The sequence below is a fragment of the Cydia fagiglandana genome, chromosome 14 (assembly GCF_963556715.1).
Source record: "Cydia fagiglandana chromosome 14, ilCydFagi1.1, whole genome shotgun sequence".
Taxonomy (NCBI): Eukaryota; Metazoa; Arthropoda; class Insecta; order Lepidoptera; family Tortricidae; genus Cydia; species Cydia fagiglandana.
The window spans coordinates 5,066,334-5,085,141 of NC_085945.1; the positions used below are offsets into that span (position 1 = coordinate 5,066,334).

General features: G+C 38.4%; 4 protein-coding genes across 4 annotated transcripts in view; 2 read left to right on the forward strand and 2 right to left on the reverse strand.

Annotated features, from left to right (window-relative positions):
* The window catches only part of LOC134670655 (uncharacterized), a 237,298-nt gene that overhangs the window by 199,468 nt on the left and 19,022 nt on the right, over window positions 1-18,808 (forward strand). The window lies entirely within an intron of this gene.
* LOC134670654 (histone-lysine N-methyltransferase SETMAR-like) overlaps window positions 1-18,808 on the reverse strand; it is a 311,101-nt gene that overhangs the window by 167,399 nt on the left and 124,894 nt on the right. The window lies entirely within an intron of this gene.
* On the reverse strand, window positions 5,199-7,364 carry LOC134670506 (uncharacterized). Its single transcript, XM_063528321.1, has 2 exons — window positions 7,251-7,364; window positions 5,199-6,531 (listed from the first exon to the last, which is right to left on the reverse strand). Exons 1-2 carry the CDS (start codon window positions 7,296-7,298, stop codon window positions 6,061-6,063), a joined length of 519 nt encoding a protein of 172 aa, XP_063384391.1. The 5' UTR covers window positions 7,299-7,364; the 3' UTR covers window positions 5,199-6,060.
* Window positions 15,413-17,082, forward strand: LOC134670981 (uncharacterized). The gene is made up of 3 exons (XM_063528801.1): window positions 15,413-15,735; window positions 15,817-16,332; window positions 17,072-17,082. The coding sequence occupies exons 1-3, from the start codon at window positions 15,552-15,554 to the stop codon at window positions 17,080-17,082; spliced, it is 711 nt and encodes a 236-aa protein (XP_063384871.1). The 5' UTR covers window positions 15,413-15,551.

The following is an 18,808-nucleotide window of genomic DNA, read 5'->3' on the forward strand; positions in this document are numbered from 1 at the left end:
TATAGTACCTTTTTCGTATGTCGGAGATTCTCTGGGAACCTTGCTACGTTGTAAAATAGATATACTTGCACCATTGTCAATCATAAGGATAATATTTTGTCCACCTACTGAAACTCTAACATAGTCTAGTCCGTCACATATAGTCAAAACTTTATGCTCGAAAAAACTGCATCTGTGAAGGTTCTTCACTCACCGTGTTGCGTGAGGTCTGCGGCTCGTGTGTATATGTATACACATTTCCTCGACGGCCGCGGTTCCTTTGTGTACCACGTCCTCTAAAATTTGCACGCTGTCCGCGTCCCCTATAAAAATTATTAGTGGGTACAGTACCTCTGCTCATCGGGTAGCTCGGTACCCAATGATTGCGGTAGGCTCTGGCTCGAGGCTGGTAGGCATGTCCGCGCCAACCATAACGCTGGGGTTGCTGGAAACCTCTTCTGGTCATGTTCATGACCACAGGCTCGGGCTGCGGTCGCGCCAGCTCCTCGTCTTGAGCAGCTCTGACGGCTTCCTTCAATTCTGTGTACTCCCGGGCAGCTAGAATTGTACTTAATCGGCGGTTTCGCAAACCGTCTGTAAACTTTTTAATAGCCAAGGACTCATTTATCGGTCTAAGGACATCGCAAGCTTCCGATTTCCCGTCAGCTTGCGCTATTGTTAGGCCGATAAACAATTCCTCTAGTTTATCGCCGTATTGGCTAATTGACATTTCTCTTTGTGAAATGTTGTTTAATTGTATTAGCAAAGAATTTGCGGATTTCTTAGGTAGCAAATATTTTTTTATATCGGCTACTAGCTGGGTAACGGTGTCATATGTCGATTTTAGCTTCAATTGCGCGATTTTATTAAGTCGGGTTTTTAAAACAAAAGAAATCAGCAACTTCTTTTCGCTACTATCTGTTAACATGCCATCTAACATTTCAATTCCCGCTATCATCCTTTCCACAGTTTCCTCCTTATCATCTAAAATTGGAATTAAGCTATTAGCTTCCCTAATTTCAAATTGCTTCGCCATTTTAGTTGGTTTTTCGGACACGCTTTCTATTATTTTATACTTTAAAATTCTATCGTAAACTTCTTCTATTTTCTCACACAATAATTCCGAAAATAAACATTCCTTTGACAGTTCATTTACATTAACAGAAACAACTAACTGCTTATAGTCCTCATATATTAATTGCGCTTCAGAAAATTTTATTAATCCTACTTCTTGTTGTCTTCTACTCTCGCCTAATTTTCGCAGGTCAACTCTAAGTTTTTCTAACTTTTCATATATACTATTTAATTTTAAATCCATACCTTTAACAACACACTTTGACGCACTGAACTCTTAACGCTTTTCACTTCACACACGCGTATCACGTAAAGCTCCTTGCTACTTCCTTCGCCTCCGATCCTTGGTGCCTAGACATCTTCTTCGGTGACTTTGGCCGGGGCTGCCCGCCTTCCAGACAGCCTGGTCTGCATCCTGCTCCAGAATTCGCGTCGCACCTCTTTTCTGACACAATTCGCTTGTGCTTTTCTCGCCAACACGCATAGTCCACAGCAGAAAATCAGCGCTATTATGACAAATAGGATGCTCACTAGTATATTATTGATTCTGGTGTGTTCATTTGAGCTCGTTGCATAGTTGCTCCCAATTGCATTCTGTGTGATGATGAACTCCCTTTCTTCCTGTTTACTGTACTGGTGCCCCATTTTCACTTTCACTTAATTTATAAACTGTCCGAAAATTCACTGATTTAAAAGTTCATCGCTCGGTCGGTACGCGCTCGCTCCGCGGTCGGTCGTTGTTTATATGATATCCGATATCATCGCGCGCCGAGGTACGTCGAGGCCACGGTCAACGGTCGCCATGAGGTATGGTGGACAGTTGGAATAAAAGACGTGAGTCTAGCTCGATGGTTATAATCAGACTGACTAAACTAACTTACGTGTTCTCTCTACATCTAGTTACATACACGTATAGTATATGCACACCTCACCCTCTAAAACCGATCGCGAAAAGACGTTCGGACGTTGTATACGCTCGCGTTCATGGCCATGAAAAGTAAGGAGGAATGATTCACGATTGTCCCTGTTCGGGCGCCAAATGTAGCGTATATAAAATAGGAGTTTACCATGTGTGGTTGTGAGATAAGATTGTGAATGTAGAAGAGACGTTACACTAAATACTTACTGATACTTACTAAATCTATCGCCAACATTGTCACATTGTTTCCCTCTAGGACTTAAAAAAAATTAAAAATATTTCAATAATAATTTGCCCTTCAGCTTCATTCAACATTAGAATATTTTGCATTAGCATTGGACAATCATCCTTTATAGACTTATAAAATAATTCCTTATGGGTAGCCAGTTTAAAAGTATGATCCACGCGAGGTAAATGTCGCCATAAAAATGTCGCGACATGTCGCCAATAATGTTTTTTAGCGATATTTCCTACACAATACAACCGATTCACTTATTTATTTTCTATATATTTTAACATTATATTTGCAACTATTATTATAAAATAATCATTTTTATTTCAACTATGCAACGTATTAACATTCCCCATTCACACTTGCTACTCCGCCAAGTCCTCTATCTCCGAGTGAGTGCATTTAGTGGAGATGCTTTCTCTGGTAATATCGGCTTCAGCGATTACTTTTGTCAACTCGTTGCTGAACTTTTCCCAGTCGGCCTTTGCAGTGTTGAAAATTTTTGTAGTGTTTCTGCTTGGATTCTCTCTCTCTGCTTTTGCTGACAGCTCGTACTGGATCTTCTGCTTGTATCGTTCGTCAAATAACAAGATGTGCCTTGTTATACACGGTGTAACATGAGGAAACCGAATAATTTTAACCACATTTCTGAGGTCATAAGAAGTAAAAAATTTAATATAAGTTTAAGTCAATTTCGCCAAAAAAAATATTTTTTGTTTTGTTTTTTCAATTTTTTGAATGTATTTGTTCATAAAAAATAAATGTTATTGGTAAACTTGTCACTTAACATTGATTTTTACAATTTTTTTTCGTAAAACCTTCATTTTGCAAAGTGTTACTGGTCACTTTTTGACATCTATCAATAAGGATATTTAGACTACGTCCCATAGCAGCAACATCACCATCAAAAAGGCCTCGTACACTATGTAACAATAAAAACTTGTTTTTTTTTAAATTAATAATATCTCTGAAACTAGGCGAATTTCAAAAAAGTTTATAGGACATTTTTGTCTCTAAATATGATCAGGAATACGCTGTTAAAATTATTCGGTTTACTCATGTTACACCGTGTATATGGTTTCGAGCAGGTGATGGGAGTAGAAGTTAGCGATGTGACGAGTCCACTTTTTTTCGATTCGAATCATTCGAATCGATTCGGCCACTGATCCGAGTTGAAATTCGAACTGACTCGACTCGGTGGTTTGCGTGGTTCGCGACAAGGTCACGGGCCGCGGAGCCGCATACGAGTCAAGCGGCAGTTGTTGTAAACAGAACCTTCAGGGCACCGAATTAAGGTATATTTTTCAATGGCCATACTAGCAGTGAACTCGACTCGGGATGGCGAATCAAGCGGCAGTTGTTGTAAAAAGAACCTTCGGGCTACGGAATTAAGGTTTATTTTTGAATGGTCATAGTACCAGTCAACTCGGATTGAAACGGCGAATCAAGCGGCAGTTGTTGTAAAAAGAACCTTCGGGCTATCGAATTAAGGTTTATTTTTGAATGGCCTTAGCGTAGCGTTGACTCGGCTCGGAGAGTTGGTGAATTGGCGATTCATTCGCCGAGTCAGCGGATCGGATACCAAGTTTTACCAGTCAGTTTAGTGGCCGAGTTGATTCGGATTGCCAATAGTCTTGATTCGAATCAACTCATCTGTAGGTTGATTCGGATTATTCGAATCAGATAACTCGACTCGCCCATCGCTAGTAGAAGTCGAACACCTTTATGTGTGATAGTATAAGAACGTATATTCTCTAAATGCCTGCCTATATATACACGTGTGTGTGACACAAGCAATATGCGTTTATGTCGCAGTAAACCAAAGCGTTACTGCTAAACGCTTAAACTGGCTAATCGCCATATTACACCTCCCCCGAAAGATCCTCTCACCGCCGGGGAGGCAGAAGAAAAAAATTAAACGCATGTTACTTAATATACGAAATAAAGGTTCCGTCACACAGACGCGTTTTCCGGACTGTGCGTGAGCGTTTTAGCGAGCCCCGCCCGCGCCCGGAAAACGCGCCTGTGTGACGAAGTCTTAAGAGCTAATCAGTTTCAAGGCAGGTTTCTTGGGGGGGGGGGGGCATATTACGGACCTTATATCTATCGTGCCGATTTAAGTGACAAAGACCTTCGTGATATATCGAAGGTACTGATTCAGATAACGAACGCTAGATTAGGTAGTTATTGGTAGATAAGGTTTGAGTATAAGTACCGTGTAAATGTAAGATTAAACCAGTTTTTTTAAGATTGGCTGGGTTTCATTTTATTTCTCCAACTACCACTGTTAATGTTAAGTACATGGATACAAATGCGAAAAGTAGGAAATTCGCAACGAGTGGCGATAAATTGAAACACGATCGAAGGGAGTGTTTTAAATCGACACGGGTTGAGAATTACCTTTTCGCACGTGTATTATACAACGTTTTACAGTAGGTACATATGCCATATGACCCTTGAAATTTTCAACATAGGGCACGTATTGTGCTAATTACCGCACTAGGGCAGTAAAGTAGCACCCTATGTACCTACTGTAAACGTTATTGTAGAATATTACCATATAAAATTAAATTGAATTAGTATTAGCATTAAATATAATTGATATTTTAACTAAAACATTATTTTTGTACGGGAGAGCCTCAAAACATGATCTGACTAGTCGAAAACGTACTATGCATCGGGGTTCGTATATTAAAAACATTTTCTAAGATGAGTTTCAAGAACAAACTGTTTTTAGTTGAATTATACCTCGTTTTTTTAGCATTAAAAAGAATAAATAATCTTGACGTGTCTGTTTATTGAAAATCGCGTATGAAAAAAAAGCGTTTTTCAATAAAAAGACGTGTCAAGAATGCTTACCATTTTTCTAATTCTAAAAAAAACGGGTATAGGTGGTGGAGTTTACCTAAGTCCAGAGGACAAAGGACAAAATAAAGCTTAAGATTCAGGTTTATTCTAATACCATGTCAAGGTAATAAAATGAAAAATACCCAGTTCAATCAACAAGTTTTAATGTAAATAATTAATATAACTGGTCAAGTAGATCTTGTCAGTAGAAAAAGGCGGCTGAAAAATGTAGGCGCGAAGGGATATCGTCCCATAGAACATCTGAATTTCGATCCTTTTATTACTGACAAGATTTGCGTGACCAGCTATACATTTTCTACAAAATATAGGTAACCTAATATAATATATCAGTGTTGCCAACTCAGATTATGAAAAAATGCTAGACTAATGTCTAGATTATGCCAAAATTATGCCAAAGATTTTTGATACACCTATGCTAAAAAAATGCTAAAATATCACTTGAAATTAGACACTTAAAACACATACTTTATTCAAATTTACCGCCTTTTTCTACTGATAAGACCTGCTCGACCAACTTTATATAGTCCGTTGACGTCCATCCGTCCACAAAAGTTAAAATTCATATGAAAATATGAACCATATAAAGCGATGCCGCATATTGTTGCTGCCAAGTTGGTGCAAACTTGGCTTAGACTAAATTATGCTAAAAAATATGCCAGATGCTAAATGGAAAATTTTGATGCCAAAGCGAGTGAAAATATGCCAGATCTGGCATCATTTATGCCAAGTTGGCAACACTGTAATATATAGATACATATATAAATTGGCCACCCCACGCTAGCGTCTTTTGAGCGTCGGCGTCTAGTCAGCGCTATGGAAAATGGCGTTGCTGTGCAGTTGCGTCAACGTTGCGTCGAGCAGCAGCCACAGAGGTTGACCAGACGCCGACGCTCGGGAAACGCTAGTGTGTGGGTGGCTCTACATTACAAATTAAAACTATAAAGTATCATCATTATCAGTCTGAATTTATATACTAATCACTAAAACTTTAATTTGAAGCAACGGGAACTTTGGAAGCTGAAGGTTTATTTTGGTGATAAGAATCACTGGCGGATGAGTTCGGATAACCTTCTTCTTCAACTTTCTCCAACGCTTCTTCTAGAGTCAAATTGTAGATAAAAGTCTGCACAACCCCGTTCTTGTCAACTGTGATGAATAAATGTCCAAAGCCTGGCTGGTCGAGATCCTGCGTGTTGACGATTGCTGCAATCTCATGGTTCACCATGAGCCGCAGTTGATGGTCAGACAGCGTGTGATTGAAGCCATTAATACCAATCAGCTGATAAGTAGTGGTTACCGGTACTTCTCCAGATTTTAGCTTTTCGCTCAATTCAAGCAAATCTTGGGATGTCAAGATAGTTTTGGTGCCATCCTTGGTCACTGATTGGATGTAAGGCAGGTAAAGGCGTTTGTACGATCCATCGTATTCGACCCTGTCGTCAACAGGAGCTGACGCGACCTGTTGGTAGAAAATTAAAGTGTTATAGTTATTAATTTTATAGATCCTAATAATTGAATCTATCTAACTTAACTTAAAATAACTGTATAACTTTGTAAACTTAAATATAAGAAATTAAACCTTAGTTTAAGATAATAGTTATTTGTTTTACAAGGGAGCAGAGCTGTTGTTTAAACTCTCGTGCTAATATTGACACCCGAGCGAGCGAAATATTCCAAAACTGAACCGCAAGCGCAGTGAGTGGTTCGAAAATGGAATCTTGAGTGTTGCGAGAGTTTAAAGGCACGAGGGTTAAACAAACTTTGCCACCGAGTGATTACACAACATTTTTCACCACACCAACGTAAGGAAAATACTAACTATAAAATAAATCATTACTAATCAAATCCAAATGAACGCTATTAAATATTTACCTATAAGCAATTTTCTCATCAGTTTTTGAAGTAAAAGAGAGCCTTTACCAGCTTGTATGGTGAAAAATAAATTGTATGACTGAAAGGGGTAAAACGGTTGATACCTCTCAAAAATGTACGTAGTGATACTCCTTGTACCTACACTGTTGATAACAGTAATATTCACAATAAAAGGACGATGGCCGCGTAAGTTGAGTTGAAGACGCCGTAGTAACTTTTTCTCTAGAATATGACATCTATTTCGGTTTACAATATATTCTCATTATTAAATAATCAGTAAAATTATAACAAAATATGACGTTTTACCTGATATATCGCAAGGGTGAAAATAACTACGAACGTTGGCACAAACATGATTGTTATTAATTATTTTAGTTTCGATCACTATGAAATGAAAACTCAGACTAACAATGCGTGTGCAGATCATGCCATATTTATAATTGTCTACCGAAAGATGACATCATTGATGCAGTGAAGTAAGTATAAGGAAAATTGCACAAGGAAAAATAAGCTATGCATACTCAGAAATGATATCAGTAAGCTCCCCACACAAAGAAAATTGCAGTAAACAATCGTTACCCAGCAGGTAAACCCCCGATATTATTTATGGATAGTTGAATCACACAATCGGGAAGACTTGATGTGTAATGGCTCCTCTACACGATGGGCCAACGCCGGCCACTCCAAGCGACGCAGCTATGCGGTAGAATGAGATAGCAGTATCACTTGCTCCCTCTAACGCATAAATGCATCCCTTGGAGTGGCCGGCGATGGCCCATCGTGTAGAGGAGCCGTATCGTAAAAATATTGTGAAACAAGTCGTGGTTTGGATATAGATTCAATAAAAATATTATTGTATTATAATTGAGTATATGATACAATAATGGGTTAAAGTTGACGGGCTCCTGCGTAGGTATGCTAAACTGGTTCTTATTATGCGTTACACTTGGTGCTATTTTATCGTAAATTTGAGCAAGACAGGTCCATTTTCGGGTATCATTTCTACCCTACCTATCGATTCCCGAAATTGAAGTGGCGCAGATAAAATGCTCAATAAACAAAAAAGATGCTATATAATAGTTTGATATTTGTAAGCACGTGCTGAACCACTCATTCTACGCACTCACCAACCGCTGCCATCTATCTTCGGCCCGCACCTAGGAATACCCGAGATAACAGCGAACAGAGTGCAATGGTATGCAATAGTTTTCAGTGTTGCCAACTTGGCATAAATGATGCCAGATCTGGCATATTTTCACTCGCTTTGGCACTAAAATTTTACATTTAGCATCTGGCATATTTTTTGCATAATTTAGTCTAAGCCAAGTTTGCAACTTTGCACCAACTTGGCAGCAACAATATGCGCCATCGTCTTATGTGGTTCATATTTTCATATGAATTTTGACTTTTGTGGGCGGATGGACGTCGACGGACTAGGTATACATATACCTATTATGTTTATATTTTTAAAATGGCAAATAAATTCAGTTATTGACCTCTGATTTTTTCGTGGATTGACATACCTATTTGAGTTCCGTTTTGCAGATTTGATCAAATTTAATCAGGTTGGACGAAAACTGTTCCACCTGGACTGGACTGCATGGCCTTCACTTATCTTGTAGGTGCTTACATAAATTTAGCCAAATCTCTGTTTTGCTATTTTGCTAGGATGGGACAGCAGTCGGCATTTTAGTCCTAGCAGAGGGCCTACCACGAACGTCGATATCGAAAATTTTGAGCAACTAACTCTTTTACTCCAATTAAGGCGTAATTATATTGACAGTCACCACAAACTAAACCCCCTTATTCATAAACGTTTACTAAAGTTGACAAGCCGATAATAATCGTTTGTCACTTTCCGACGCATTGGTATGATGGAAAGGGACAAACGGTTATTATCGGCTTGTTAACTTTAGTTAACGTTTATAAATAAGGGGGAAAGATACTACGTATCAGACAAACGTCTGGCCTACTTGTAGTTTAGTCTTTATGCCATAATGTCGTTTGTTTTTTTTTTATGCAAATGGCGGGAATAATCAAGGAATTTGAATTCTACGCATCTCACAGCGCGGGAATTTCAAAGTTATATTTTACCACAATTTCATAATTCATAAAAAGGTTATTTTAATAGGGAAAGTTATTCAGTTTATCCAGAATCTTCCCAGATAAACTGAAACAACCTTTTAAATGAAAGCACAATGTAATATTTATTATCATTTATTCTTAAACCTTTTCTTATATTTTTTGTAAGCCTGTGCTTGTATAAGAGGCAAGTTTTTAATGTTCAATCTTGACACATCGGTGCCTTACAAAATTTTATTGTGTTCCAAATATACATTAGATTTTTCGACAATGTTGCCAAAAATCCTCACAGCATGCTCCAACCTATCCCTCGGTCAATTTTTTTTAAATTACATTATACGCTCTCTTAGATATCCATTTGAGGATATCTGTTTCTTCTGTTGTTAAATCTTTCTCACATTTTTTGCAAGCAAGTATCTTCAGTACTTACAGTGACCCATCCCGCGGTATACGCCCGTGAGTGTACATCTAGATGCTCCCGTGTGGCTTGAACCAATAGTTGTTCTGCGCCGTCCTCACGATCGTTGGAGGTCGAAAATGAGGAAGGCGCAGAATCAACCGATATGGCAGTATTCTCGTCCATTGTACTGATTTCTTCGGTGTGCGAAAACAATGATTGAATTTTAGTAAATTGCTCAGCACAGTCTTCTTAATGAAATTTTATAAAATTTGTTATAAGTAATGACTTAAATGTGCACTCAAAGGCATGGCAGGGTTTTCGATCGCTTCAGAATTAAAATACCGCGGGCGTATTATCTTTATTTATTTATTTATTTAAGTATTTTAAACTTTATTGCACATACAAAAAGTACAACAGGCGGACTTAATGCCGGTGTAGGCATTCTCTACCTACACCGGCATCTATCTTTATCTTTATGTTTTTATCTTTCATCTTTGAAAACTTTTTAACGTCGTCACCCAATTTCTTAAACTCGGGACTGTGGTCAGTTTGCCGTTATGATCGATGAGTTTCATATTTTCGATGATAGGTATGGCCCTCGCCCAGAAGACGTGATGTTCACAATTTTCTGTCACTACAGTCCGTAATGTTTTTCCTTGGTGTGCTTGTGGTGGGTGCTGGCACCGTTGACGCTGTCGAAGAGGTCGTCGAGGAACGCCACCAACTCCGCTGTGTTGGCTAGCGTCGCGCTCACCGGTGTGCCGTCCGCGTAGGGTAAGACCACCAGTGAATGAACACTTAAGCAATTATCCAAGTTTGAAAAATCATTGCTCAGCATTCATTAATAATTGGAATAATTAACTGCAATTTAATCAATCCTCATTTAATAAATAAGAAAGTAATTTCTGCGATTTTTAATTACTTTCATAGTTTTTGAGTTATACCAGAATTTACGAAAAACTACCCAAAAACCTAATGAATGAACATAAAAACTAGTGAATGAACACCGAAAAACCCAGTGAATGAACATTATTTAACTCTTTTTAATTAGCATAATATAATTATTTTTATCACAAACACCGTTTCCAACTCTATTTTAATAGGTATAGCGATAGCGTTTATATCATTTTATTCCTCCATATTTACTTCGAATCGATTAGAATGTAATAAAATGATGGTTAAACACCAATAACATAGAAACCCGTTACATATTAAAAGGAAAAAATAAAATCAACCATCAAAACAAGAACCAACGTGCATATTTTGATGAAAAGGGGTCATGCTCACCAAATAATGCTTAAAATAATAAACTTGTCACTGAATTGTTCGTAGTTACACTGTTCATACATAGAATTAGTAGAAATCCAATAAATGAACAAGCCAAATTTTGTATTGTTCATACATAGGCATGACAAATCTAGTAAATGGACTATAGAAATTTGGTTTGTTCCAATACTGGCTAAATGAATCAGTATCGTTTTCTATGCAGAATCACAAAAAACAAGCTCAATACGATTGCATTTACATATACATTTGGAAAAAAAACTAAATCTACGCGACACCAGTAAATGAACACACTGTTCATTTACTGGTTTCAGAACATTTGATGAGCCAGTAATGGAACTCTAAAAAATATAGACTTAATCGCATAATACGCCGACAAAGTGTACATAAATAGAAGGTTCAACTCTTAATCTAACCAAATAACTACACTTTGTACAAGTAAACATTAAATAAGCACTTCATATGTTGCTCCAAACGTACACTGTTCTTATCTGGGATCTAAGATTTCCATACAAAACTTCAAATCCAGAAATACGTAAACTTCAAACGCCAGTCACATCCTAACTGGTCGAAAATAAATTTATTATGGGTTGTCATCGCATAGGAAATAGAGTTGTTAATAAGAAAAAAAATAAGACAAGTGGAAGAAATTGCTATATTTCTTATTTTAGACAAAAAACGTGATTTTGTTCATTCACTGGGGGGTGTTCATTCACTGGAGGGTTTACCCTAGTGCGCTGGAAAATGTTATAAATATCGTTACGAAACGGTGCAGCAAATTCTCTTTTTTTATGATAAAGTCGAAAGTTCGGAAATAGAAGAGTCGTGGAATGTATTTCGCCCCATACATCGACGAGCACAGACTCTACAGTCTATTGGTACGACCGTGATGCTCACGTTGAAGTCTTATGTAAGTGGATAATCTCTAATACTTTATGAGCTAATTTGGAGGTTATGCAATATATCCTTTAAAATTCATAATAATAAACATTTGGGGACATTTTTTTTTTGCATTAGAATAAAGGTAGACAATCTTGACGTGTCTTGGAAAAACTCTTTTGAAAAAAACTGGTCAAGTGCGAGTCGGACTCGCGTTTCAAGGGTTACGTGAAGTGAGTGAAACGTCTTGAAAAACCCGAATGGGTCAAACAAAAACCAGATGTAACATGAAGCTTTCTGGCGTGATGGCTTATATCTCTACATCTCTGAATATTAAATGCCGAACAATAGTACAAGTGTCCAAGTGCGAAGACTGAAGACCGAGCTCCGCGTAGAGCTGAAAACTCGGAGCGTCCGACGGGTCGCGCTTCCTACAACTTCCGAAAGTGTTTTAAAAGCTAAGGCCAAAGAGAGATAATACTTATACGGCGGCCAAAAAATAAGTGTATTCCCGTAGCCATAGAAAACGGACCAGCCAAAATGTATGAAACAGCCAAATTTTTCTTCGCGATTTCAGGGTTGCACGTTGGCAACGGGAATACACTTAGTTTATTTTTTAGCCACCCTGTATACCTAGTGCTTTTTAAAACACGTAACAATAGTAACCTAATCAATCAGTACAGCCAGCAGCAGAAGTTGCTAAGCGGGCGAGTGGTTTAAAATGATCTGGACGCGACTTTATAGTTAAGACAATAAGAGCATGTCAAGGTAATTTTGAACACCTCGCCCGCTTAGCAACTTCTGCTGTTGACTGTACTACAAGTACCATTGCGGCTGTGTGCCAGATACAGCCTAGCCGCATTTTTTGTCTTCAGTCCGACTCACGCTTTAAGCTAAAGGCACGCCTCTTTGGGACCCTTCGAGCCTTCGGCCTTATGTGGATATCGGCCTAGGGCCTTCGCAATTGCTGTCTACATCACGTTTCACTTAAACCATTGCGGCTGTCCCTAAAAAAACGTTAACCGCATTTTTGTTCTTAACTCCGACTCACGCTTGACTCTAGATTTCTAATAGGTTTTCCTGTCATCTTTAGGTAAAGGACTATTTTGTGTATTTTTTTCAGAATTATAGACCTAGTAGTTTCGGAGATAGAGGGGGGGGGAATGGTCATTTTTTGTCCATTTTCTTGAATAACTTCTAAACTTTTTATCGTAAATTTATAAAAAAAATATATTTGAGACTCTCACAATGAGTTCTTTCGTTTGATATGTAACACGATATACTTTTCAAATCTTTGTTTTTTAATTTTATCGTTTACCCCCCAAAAGTAGCCCCTATGTTTAAAATTCATTTGTTGACGTTACATATCCGTCTTTGGGTCACAGACTTACATATGCGTACCAAATTTCAACTTAATTGGTCCGGTAATTTCGTAATAAAAACATTCATGATGATGACTCAGGTACAAATATTTGCGATAAACACACAAATAGATGGCCGTACCGGGAATCGAACCCGGGACTACCGACTTGGTTAGGAGGCCATACACTTACTTACTTGATTTATTTATATTCATACGTACCTCTTGTTTAATGACATTAAAGACTTGAATATTAATGCCAGCTTCAATGTTCACTTTTAATAACAACTTGTTAAGTGTCGTTTTGCATGGCAGGATGAATGTTCTATGCAAGAATCTGTCGCATTTTGGGCTTTGCTTCATAATTGAAAGTGCAATAACTTTTTCCTCTAGGCTAAACCTTCTGCCTTTTTTACTCGTAGTACAGAGTTTAATCTGCATCCACAGAAATTTTCTTGCCACAGAGTTCATTCCTGCCACTAATTGTTTGAATGAAGCCTCTTTTGACAAGTTAGATGCCATCTTGGCTCGTCTGAAGTAGTCCACTTGTTTTTTGGCTTTTTTGTAGTGTTTGTACAACGCCTCGCACTCTGGCGACAGTCGATCGGCGTGAGATACAACTCGAAGTCGTTATTTCGGAGTCCGTTCCTTTCTCGTGTTCTGTTCTTGAACACCCGCCGCCCGTGCGAGTTCTGTAATAAAAATTTATTTTACTGTAAGCCTGCTTGATATATGTTAAAATTGTAATTTGATTATTAAAAAATAAAATATAATTAAACCGAAAAATTAACATTATAGGACGGGGAGGTGAGGGCGAAGAGCTGACGTTAGGTACTTAGCGCGTGTATTAACAAACTTAGGGCTATTACAATACTGTTAGTCTTTACTTGCCGAGCAAGACCTAACGTGGTAGGCGCGAGCTAGACTAGTAAATTTACTACGGCACAGACACTAAGATACTTCAACAGAGGTGAAGGTATATAGCGTGCGGTACCGAAGTCCCTACTTGCATTTTTCAAATAATCCTCGGTCCAGGTTGGAGGGTCATGTTTCTACGTCGTACAACCGTTATGCCGGCTACATACGTAACGATAAATCGTTGCGATAAAACTGTGCAGTCCGACTGTGCAGATAAATCGAACCGTGTGTATGACAAATCTTTACGATAATCGACAACGATTTGTCATACACACGGTTCGATTTATCTGCACAGTCGGACTGCACAGTTTCATCGCAACGATTTATCGTTACGTATGTAGCCGGCATTAGCGAGATCTATCTCGATCGCGTCGCCATCTATTGGTAGACGTGGAGTTGCATAGTGCAGCGGCTGCGCTGCACCGCGGTTGTGCACCTTGCGGTACTAGTAGCGCCATCTGTTGGCGTGTAGTGGTAGGGGCGTTACGACTCTCCCCCTATGTCCACGCAGTCGTCTCGACAAGTGAGACATAAATTGGTAATCTCTAGTATCTGGTCTGGGTGCGTGGTATGCCACTGGCTCTAGTTACTCCTGCAGGCTTGACTCCCTAGGCGCATTCGTCGGCGGTGGCTCCCCTGTCTCAATCACATGCTCGAAGCCTTTTACTCCTCTTTCTCCATTAGGTGGGAAAGCGCCTTGATTTATATCCATTAAATCATCCAACACCGTGAAATCGAATGCTGAGATTGATGTTGATGGAAAAAGCGTGTCAGCAATACCATTTAGGTCACATTCTTCATCGTAGTTCAGAAGGTCTCATTCACAATTCTCGCATCTTCATATAGGGCGTCCAGTATAGGGGAGTGATTCTCAGGATATACAAGATGAGGCCTCTTTTTGGGTGACGGGGCATCTATCCTGACGAGTGGACCGCATGAGCGAGCCGTAGTGTTGCTTCCTTCTGGTAGTGACGACGGTGACAGAGAAAGGTCAGGGGTTATGGCAGCGACCGCAGTGTTATTGTTATTAAAACTTTCTGGGTAGAGCTCGAACACCTGGGTAGGGTCATCAAGGAAGTGCCAAGTGCTTTGTGACAAGCTAATTTCGATTCGAGCATCCTGAATAAATCCCACTCCTAGTAGAGTTTTGTTTCGCCGAGAGTCGGGGAAAACCAGGAGAGTCGTAACCACTGTACGGCCATTAATTGTGACTGGCGCTTGGGTGACCAGTATCATCTTAGGCTTGGGATCACCGTCAGCTAACGTCAGCCCGATTCCATATTCTCGGAATGTGAATCCCTTTTTCTTCAGCTCGCATTATAGAGAGTAAGAGGCGACACTTGATTTGGCGCAGGTGTCCAAAAATACTGTACCAATACCAACTACTCCACTGATCTCGACGAAAACAACTGAGCGATCCCTCGCGTCGATTACAGCGTCTACAGAGCAGAACCCGATCTCCGGTAGAGGCCGCTGACTCTTGTTTGCATGGCACGTCGGGCAGTTGGTTCGTACTACGCCAGGGGCACCGCAGCCATAGCAACGAGGAGAAAAACTGCCGTTTTATCCCGCCAGGTATCGCACAATCGACACTGCTTAACCTCAACTTGTCATCTGTCAAATCCTATACATTTTTTGTTAATTACATCGTGAGATTACAATTATTGGGTAATATCTTATTAAAATGGCCCTGTGTAGTGCTTTAGACTGCAAAAATAAAGGCGTTCACGCTTTCCCTAAAGACCCAAAGCGTAGAAAGGCTTGGGAGAAAGCGTTAAGAATCAAAAACTTTAAAGCAAAAGACTCATCGCGATTATGTTCCATGCATTTTACATCAGATGACTATTACGGACAAAGTATATACACAAGTAAGTTACTTAATTTATTTTCGATTTTCGTGATCTATAGCCAAGCAACGAAACTTTAAAGCAATGGTAACTTTCTTTCAGATTACGAGCCGAAAGCGAGATTCTTGAAGAAAACTGCTGTACCTTCAATATTTTCATTCAACATTTCAAGATTAGATACAGCAAGTGCAACAGCCCGTCAGCAGCGACTTGAGATGAGGTCTCAGAAAAAGTTACGGTTTGAAGAGACTGTGACCCCATCAACAAGCCACCAACCATCAATTAATGAAGAAAGAATGGTGCCCCACTCCATGGACGTAGAAGAAACTGTAACTCCAACATCAATAAATCAAGAAAGTACAGTGCCAATCTTCATGGACGTTGCTAGTGAAATAGAAATCAGTGCGAATATAAATGATTTTACAGTACCTATTTTAAATAATCCTAAATTCTCATCTAAAGAGACGCAAATTGACATGGAACATGTATTTGGAACAATACATAGATTCAAAAATGATGATAAAGCAATTCAATTTTATACAGGCTTCGAGTCTTACCGGAAGTTCTTTTTTGTTTACTCAACTTTGAGTCCTATGGCCCATAAAATACAGTATTATGGTAGTTCTGTTATTTTGCTCAGTACAAAAGATCAGTTCTTTTTAACAATAATGAAATTAAGACAAAATAAATGTATTTTTGAACTAAGCAGATTTTTTAATGTAAGTACTACAACAGTGTCAAATATATTTATTACCTGGATAAATTTCATGTATCAACTATGGATAAAACTCGACACATGGCCAAGCAAAGACTTGGTACATTATTATATGCCGGAACATTTTAAAAATTATAATGCGAATATAAGGGTGATTTTAGATGGGACCGAATTTCATGTACAGAAACCTAAAAACCCAACGTCTCAACAAGCGTCATGGAGTAGCTACAAGCATGCAAATACTCTTAAAGTTCTTGTTGGAGGAACACCGGGGGGATTGTTATCATACTGCTCTCCTGCATATGCTGGGTCGGTCAGTGACAGGCAAACAGTGGAGAGAAGTAATTTAATTAGTAAATGTGAAAGTGGTGACTGCATTTTAGCAGATCGGGGATTTAATATTCAGGACATGTTTGCACACAAAAATGTTGCTGTAAATATACCTACTTTTTTAAAGGGCAAAACACAGTTACCAGGTTTAACAGTGTTAAAAGATAGGAATCTAGCTAGTAAAAGAGTGCACATTGAACGCTTAATTGGCCTCACTAAAACATATAAGATTTTAAAAAGTGATCTGGATCACAGTTACATTCCAATTGCAGGTAAAATATTTTTTATATGTACTATGTGTTGTAATTTTAGAGAAAGCATAATGAAATAAGCATAATCGAATAGAACACAACGAGTGGTTATTAATGGAACTCAATCTGCCGGCTCCCCAGTAGCACTTGGAGTGCCTCAAGGCTCAATACTTGGCCCGTTTCTGTTCTTGGTTTACATTAATGATCTACCGAAACTTGTGCAAGATAAACATGATATAGTCTTGTTTGCTGATGACACATCTCTGTTGTTCAAGGTAGACAGAAAAGCAATTAACTACGACAGTATTAACAATGCACTATCCACCGTAGTTAACTGGTTTACGACAAATAACCTTTACATCTCTATGTGACAGTAATGTATAGTTATTAATTAGGTTGTGACGACATGTATGTAATCATACAAAATAAGCACAAAATGTGAAGTCTCACCAGCCTAAACGTGTTTAGCTTTTATTATAAATAGAGCCCGCCAGCTTGAACATGTCATGCTCGCTGAAAAGTCTTTGCTTATGGTGGCGAAGTTGATCGGGTCGCCACTTTCCCAAAGAAAGGTTGAGGGAGGCGATGGCTGAGATACGCGTCATACTCGTGAACGGGTGCTGTTTGTGAAGACTGGTCTGTTTTAGCTTACTGTGGTTCCATATTTATGTAGTAACACATTATGAATATATTGAGATTAATTTGGCGTGGAGAGACATTTCATTCGGTGCTAGTTATACATAATTTTATCTTTAGTTTTTATCTAGAATATAGGACACTTGGAGACCTTTTACATCTCTAAGGGTTTTTTTTTTTAATACAATTCTGTAAGTTTGATTTCATTCTAAAAGAGAATAATCTCTTTTTAAATTTGTAATTTATGGTAAAGGACACAGTTCAGGGAAGAAAGTATATCAAACGGTAAGCAAAGCACCTACTTAAATTTTTGCAGTTTAATTTCACTCTTTTATTTTTTTGGCGCGTTCTTTGTTGATAGCTGTGATTTGTCTCTTAAAGTAGTTTGATATGTTTTCTCACAGAACAGTGAAAGTATCTTAATATAGTCTTTAAGTATCATTGTACTGTTTTGAAAAAATAAGTCCCGCCGAGTTTCTTGGCCGGTTCTTCTCGGGTCAGAGGTGTAGGGTGGAATCGGTGGTAGATTTAGGTTCATTTTCTTTTTTTTTCTGTTTAGTACGACGTGTAAAAGTGCCCTTGTGGCCTACTTACTGAATAAATTTTATTTTATTTTTATTTTATAAATAATTGTGTTAAGTTTAGTTGACACGGAAAATAAATAAAACAAAAATATTATTTTATGGTTTTATTAAATCATAATTTCTGTAATAATATTTATTTATTATTTCTGGTTTTAAATGATTTTCAAAAAAAATTACTAGTTTTGTAACCATTTCATTAATGAAGCAATCATCTCGCTGCAAAAAGATGACTTGAATTTCTTTAAAAGTATATATTATTAAATTACAATACTTTCTTTTGGAGCAATATAGCTGTCCCTGTATCTGATAAAAATATGGATGGTTTCTTTTCAAATGCAGTTTGCCTACAATACTTTCAAGGTATGGAACTGTGACAGCAGTTATAGGCATATATCTTGCAGCATAGGGACATTTAACTTCAATGACTGTCTCATCGCCTAAGAGACCATCTGGTGAAGCTGCCAGGAACGGAAACTCCTCAGATATGTGCAGTCCACTTTTCTCTACTTTTAATCCAAAGTATTCTTCATATTTAGCTATAGCGGTGCTTTCATGGATTTTACCATGAGTGATAGCTC